The sequence below is a fragment of the Musa acuminata genome, chromosome BXJ2-6, assembly GCF_036884655.1.
Source record: "Musa acuminata AAA Group cultivar baxijiao chromosome BXJ2-6, Cavendish_Baxijiao_AAA, whole genome shotgun sequence".
NCBI classification, from domain to species: domain Eukaryota; kingdom Viridiplantae; phylum Streptophyta; class Magnoliopsida; order Zingiberales; family Musaceae; genus Musa; species Musa acuminata.
This window is the reverse complement of record NC_088343.1, coordinates 2,380,166-2,386,239: the sequence shown is the minus strand read 5'-3', so window position 1 is coordinate 2,386,239 and position 6,074 is coordinate 2,380,166. Positions and strand designations below refer to the sequence as shown.

The window sequence follows — 6,074 nt, the reverse complement described above, 5'->3', positions numbered from 1 at the left end:
AAAGATACATGAATCGAAAGTGATGATAAGTTTCTTTTCTTCTTCTGTTCGGGTCCTCATGGTGAAAACTGATGCTGTGCAGGGGAAGGGAAACAGCGTGGTTGACCAGAAAAGGGAGGAAGAGGAGAAGATTTGAGTGCAGTGCGTGAGAATCTCGTTTCATGTACTTGATTCCTGCATCTTCTTTTCTTCTGGCATGCTGACAACTTGAAGGAGATATGCATCTATTTATTGGTACTATTTTAATGCCTGCCGACATTATTGAATTGCGAGGAGGGGGAGAGGGGGCCATGGCATCTGTCAAAGAGAAGCTGAGTGGTCATAATCCAAATCGATCTCTTCCTTTCAGCAAACAATGCACCAAAATAATTGATGTCAGAATGTCGATCAGCCCATGAACAAGCATGTAGAACAGCAGCATGCTTGAATGGAGCGTGGGGCATAAGGAGGCGGAAGGGTGGCAAATGGGCATGGAGATGGCACGATTGCCGACATGCATGGAGAAGGTCAGCGAAAGGATAAGAAGCACAAGGAGCTCATGTCCCACCATATATCATCAACGATTCAACCAGCTTTTAGATGATCTTGGAGATGAGGAAACTGTTCGCATCATCATAATGGTTAATAGGGAAAAAGACAACTCCATACGTCGAGTTTTTGGCTTTTTCTCAGGTATTTTGCATAACCCCTCCTCCTCCTCCTCCTCCTCTCTCTCTCTCTCTCTATGTGAATTAGTCAAGTTGGGAACGCAATGGCAATACAAAACTATGATTACAAGAACAACCATAGATTAGAATATTTGAGTCAATTACGTGGGAGCGTAAAATCGAGAACAGGTGTTCTTCATATTTCTAAGTTTGTTCGTGTCATCAATCAATCAAACACCCTCCTAAATCTGCTTGAACTTGTTCTAGCACATGATTCCTGCCATAAAGAAAAAGCTTGAAGATGCATAGTCTGTTTTGCTCTGCTCTGCTCTGTATCAATCTGTGGTTTACATAACACAAATCTTGTATTATACTGTACTACATATTCATGCTGACAACAGACATATATAACCTTTCGACAATATATAACAACATCTCGCTATCTCTTCCCTCGTCTTCCTTTCTTTTCCTTCCCCTTAACCTTATTCACTTCTACAACAGTTGTATAGACTGCGAACAGAGACGACACCACCTTAAACGCTAGAGAAGGCCACTGTGATCACGATGCGCGAATCTTTAGACTAAAGTGGAGCACTGGGACGTGACGGGGTCCCACATGGCGGGCAGCAGGTACTTCCTCCCTCCGAGTCCCCTCGCGTTATAGCTGGCCCAGCTCGTGGGGTCCACCAGGACCTTGCCCGGGTACCCCGGGTACGCCCCGCTGCCGAACACCCCCGTGCACGCCGTCACCGCCTCCAGCGGCGCGTCCGCCGGCCCCTGGAAGTAGCCGTCGCCGTTGGGGTTGGTTGCCGCGCCCGCCAGCAGCGTCGCCAGGTTGATGACGACGCCGTCCATCCCCACGTCGCCGCTGGGCGCCACCAGCGGCGGCGCCTGCGGCCCGTAGATCGGCTGGTGGAATGGCCACGCGCACTGGCCCGGGCACTGCCTCGCCGAGTCGCCCACCCAGACGAACCCGGCGGAGCCCGCGAGCCGCCCGTGCGTCCCGCACCGGCTGGAGCAGAATCCTTCGACCGCCACGTCGCCGTCTGTGACGACCACCCCAATGGCCCGGTGCCCGCCCCCGGCCGCCGCCTTTCCGGCCAGCGCGGCGATGTCGGAGGAGGATAACAGCTTCCCCTTGGAGTAGGACTCGTCCAGCAGCTGCGGGCCGAGAGAGAGGTGCACGTCGCCGCCGGCGTAGCTGGCGGTGGTGCGCCACCAGGAGGCGACGGAGGGAGGCGGGAGGGAGGCCCCGGTGGGGGTGAGGGAGCGAACGAAGTCGACGACGATGGAACGCTGGGCGGCAGAGAAACGGCCGTAGAAGAGCAGGCTCAGGGTGTAGTTACCCCTAAGGAGCGGGCCATTGTGGTACTTGAGGACGAGGGGTGGCTGCTGCACCAGGACAAGCTTCCTGGGGGCAGCTGCGAAGGAGTAGGAGCAGAGCAGGAGTGAGCACAAGAGAAGCAGAGTGGAAGAAGCGGCCATTCTATCCATCCACTCGGGCGATGTTTATTGGTTGTACCGTGAGCCAATGGAGCGAGGAAGAGAGGAGCTATGAGGGAGATATATATAGCGGTGTGGAGTAAGGAAGCTGGAGGTGGTGTGCATGAGTGGCCATGGATGCAGCAGCTTCGCAAGGTGGGACCGGGCGAAGTAAACTGGAAGCAGCCAAATGATTGCCGGGGTTGGTGGACTTTGACTGATGCCGTGCGCAGCTTTGCTTACCCTCCAACCAAAAACAAGTGGAAAGTAATTTACGACCCAATGGAATTGCCGTGTGGACGTGAACGCCATGCACGTATGTCGAACACCTTTTAATTATCAGTATTGCAAGTCAATTTATATCATTATTTCCCGAGAAAAAGGTGAAAAATATTCCAAAGTAACCAAAGAAACGGGGACAATTGTGGCTCATGGGACCAAGGACCGCGTGTGATTAACACGTGACAGATGTGATGTGAGGAATGAAAACAAAAAAGATGGTACACAACAAGGAACACCATGGACCAATTTATATTGAGATATAAACGAAGGAATCATGTCCACTCAAGTCCTTCCATGCATTTGTATTCATAATGTATCGTGATATATAGTGCGAAATGTAGCATCAATCTATTTAGGATGTCGGCTTGAATGATTGAGCGAGTGAGGGCGACTGCTTGAACCCATGAAGCTGGTTCAGTGAACCAGCAGATATGAAGTCAATTATATTAATGTTATTTGCAATTTAAACTAATATACATATGTCATGTTACATTCTTTTATGGTACAGGAATACTGCCAGATCATATAGAAGGATTAAAGTTGACCATTGACTGCCGGCAAGTAAGACCGTGGTCAACAGTGGGTACCACTTCATGAATTGGTACGTAACGTGTCCACGACGATACCAATTTGCCAAGTAGAATAATAGGATTAAATATTTTATTTTTGTAAATATAGATATCTTAATTTAACTTTTGAAGGTATAAAGATCGTGATGTTAAGAATAATTAATTATAAATAATATATATAATTAATCTTGTAAAACAAATCATCTTTTTACATAACTTACAAAATGGCAGTATAATGGAAGTCGAATGATCGATTCCGGTCGCCTCGAGAAACTTGAGATCGTATTCCACCACGGTCAGCTTTTCTCCGGATCAAACCCTAACCCTCTGCCTCGCCGGGGGAATCCTCATGGCAGTGAGGAGTTGGCCTTGGTTTTGGTGGAGGATGGGGATCGGGAGGTCGTGAATGGAGAAGGCCAGACGGTGGATTTGATCTAGTTGGGGGCTTGGTGGAGGATCCCTTTGCTGAGGAGCTGAGGCAGAGAATGGCTGGACCGACGATGGAGGAGCAGCTTCCGGGCTTAATGAGCGGATTGGAAGGGCAATGGGGAAGCCGGAGGAGAAGGATGACTGTGGATGATTCCGAGTTGGGCGATCGCTTGCCAAAGGGATGGAAACTGCTTCTTGGCCTCGAGGGGAAGGTGAAGCATTGTCGGTGCTACATCAGGTTTGCCTCCTTGCTTTTCCCTTCTTTGCTGGTTCACTGTTGAAAAATGAAGGTGAATGATTTGAATTGGTTGTTGCGGAACATACTTATCTTTGTTTAGATCTATTGTAACATTAAATTGCGATGCCACTGGATGATGCCCTTATCCATCCCATTTTGCAAGAATATCGCATATGCATGCACATATTTGTATGTTTGTTAATGTGCTCGGTGCCATTTTTCCTCGGATGATCTTTGTTTTGTGGCCTGAATGAGGTTGTAGAGACATGAAAAAACTTGAAAATGTTTGAACATCTTCATAGGGCGTAAGGGCAATGAAGACTGGAAGAGACACTTTGATAACTTGTGATGTTCGCCCACATGACAAAGTTGAAAATTGATCATTGCAGCAGCTACAGTGTGGCATGTTCTTAATATTGATGACAAATTGCTGGGCTTGTTTGTGTACGATGACCCAAAAAGCTGATATATTTCAGAGGGTCGAAAAATGGATCAGCCCTTTCGCCATTAAAAGTGTCAAGTTCTTTTGTAGTTCCCTGTTCCGGGAATTTGATCAGTCTGAAATTGGCCAATACCCATGGGATCAACTTAGATCAGTCCATCTGTTTTTCTTCCTTCTCTTTCTGACTCTAGTTTGCTATCTTCTGTATTAACTGTTTGGGGAATCATACTGTTCTGGATTGGCCAATACCCATGGGGTCAACTTACATCACTCCAATTTTCTCCTTTCTCTTTTTGCCCCTGTTTTCCTATCTTCTATATATAAACAGATGCAAAGGCGATGAACCACTCATCACACACATCACGTTCAACACAAAGAATTGGAAAAGAACAAAAACAGGAGATGAGGAGAGGCAGAGAGGAACCCTAGCTAAAAAAATGTATCCTGTTTTATCGACAAAATGTAGACTCAAAGCAACACAGTAAAGTTATAATGCTGATTTTGATTGAGTTTTCTTCACTTCCCTTCATGTTCCTTATATCTGTGAGATTTAGCATTTTCTATTGTGTTAATTAATTTGGAGAGGGGCCACACAGTGTCCTGCTAAAAGACTGTTTTTGCAGCAGTTAGTGGTGTTGATTAGAAGCAGAAAAGATATCTGGTCTTGATGAGCTGACATTGGATGTTTAAATTTGTTCACTTGGATGGTCAAGATTCTCTGTGCCCAAGCCACCCATTGGATTGTGTTATGTGATAGATCTAAGCAATGTGGGTTGCTCCTCTGTTCAGTTAGTGTGGGATATCTCTTTGCAGAACAATGCATAGGAACTGACATCTATTTGTGTGTGGTACATAGAGAGTTCAGCCATGTAGCTGCTGATACTGAAGAAGAATCTGATATATTTTGCTTCATTTATCCTGCATGCACATCTCGAGGTACTAAGCAATAAATCATCTCATTAAATACTGACTTGCCTCATGTTCATGCAAGTTTTTTGAAAAAATTGTCTTTTAACTAACCACTGTTGATGGATTATGTTTCCAGAAGCACTGCCCTCGTAAGTTCTTGACTGATATTTTCTTGTGCAAGTTCCCTGTCCATTTTTTTTAATGATTATGGTCAGCAATCCAACATGGGTAACCATATTATAATGTATTTGTGCTCCATGATGTAAGTGTATTAATTGAGTATTTAGTTTGTTAGTTATTCATTTAAAAATAGCTAAAGCCAAAATTTGTCCTGAATTGGGTCCGGTTTTATGCCGGTTGATATTACAGGATCAGTTGCTCATTGTTTCTCCTTTATTGTGCAGTGGTGCAACTCTTACAAAGGAGTACTCATGTGGTCTGTAATAGTAATAGTTCTTCAATCTGGATGAAACCTTTGTTGTCTGTTTTTCATGGATGTGCCAGTGAGATAAATATAATGAGAAGTATTTTATCTACTGTATTATATCTCAGGCTCTAGCTAAGAAACTTGAACATGTTGTTGACCTTCTTGTTTCTCAACAACTGAAGATATAGATAACTTTATTATTTGCTTGTGATGTAATGTTATGGGATCTTTTGTATCTGTTGGGTAACCGTGTTTATCAAATAACCATGGTACTTCCCTTAGGCACACTTTTGATTGCACTATTCAAGAGATCTGAATTATTTTCATGTGTATATTAACTACCGAATATTTATGATCGGCTGTGTTATTATATATTTTTGCCTTAATTTCCTTCTTTTCAATCTTAGTTCGATCATGACGCCTGCTTCCATAATTTTGTTTTGCGAGGATCCATAAGCTACTTGATGAAAGTTCATTTCTCTGATTCTCTTTTTTTTGTCCTCTGATTTACCTATGTGCCTCCATAATCCCAGATAATCTTGATCAAATTTTTATCTGATTCATGGGAGTCCAATACCAATGATGGGAGTTTTGCTGATAGCACTTTTTTATACATGGAGGTGTCTCATTAGTTGCTCACTACACATTG

At 44.7% G+C, this 6,074-nt stretch overlaps 1 protein-coding gene and 1 non-coding gene across 2 annotated transcripts; one reads left to right on the top strand and one right to left on the bottom strand.

Moving 5' to 3' along the window:
- Positions 1-978: 978 nt before the first annotated feature.
- Positions 979-2,203, bottom strand: LOC103986711 (protein EXORDIUM-like 2). The gene has a single exon (XM_009404800.3). It carries the CDS (start codon positions 2,139-2,141, stop codon positions 1,224-1,226), a length of 918 nt encoding a protein of 305 aa, XP_009403075.2. The 5' UTR covers positions 2,142-2,203; the 3' UTR covers positions 979-1,223.
- Positions 2,204-5,951: 3,748 nt separating this feature from the next.
- LOC135616030 (small nucleolar RNA snoR83) lies at positions 5,952-6,074 on the top strand. Its single transcript, XR_010488259.1, has one exon. It is a non-coding gene; the product is annotated as a small nucleolar RNA snoR83 (small nucleolar RNA).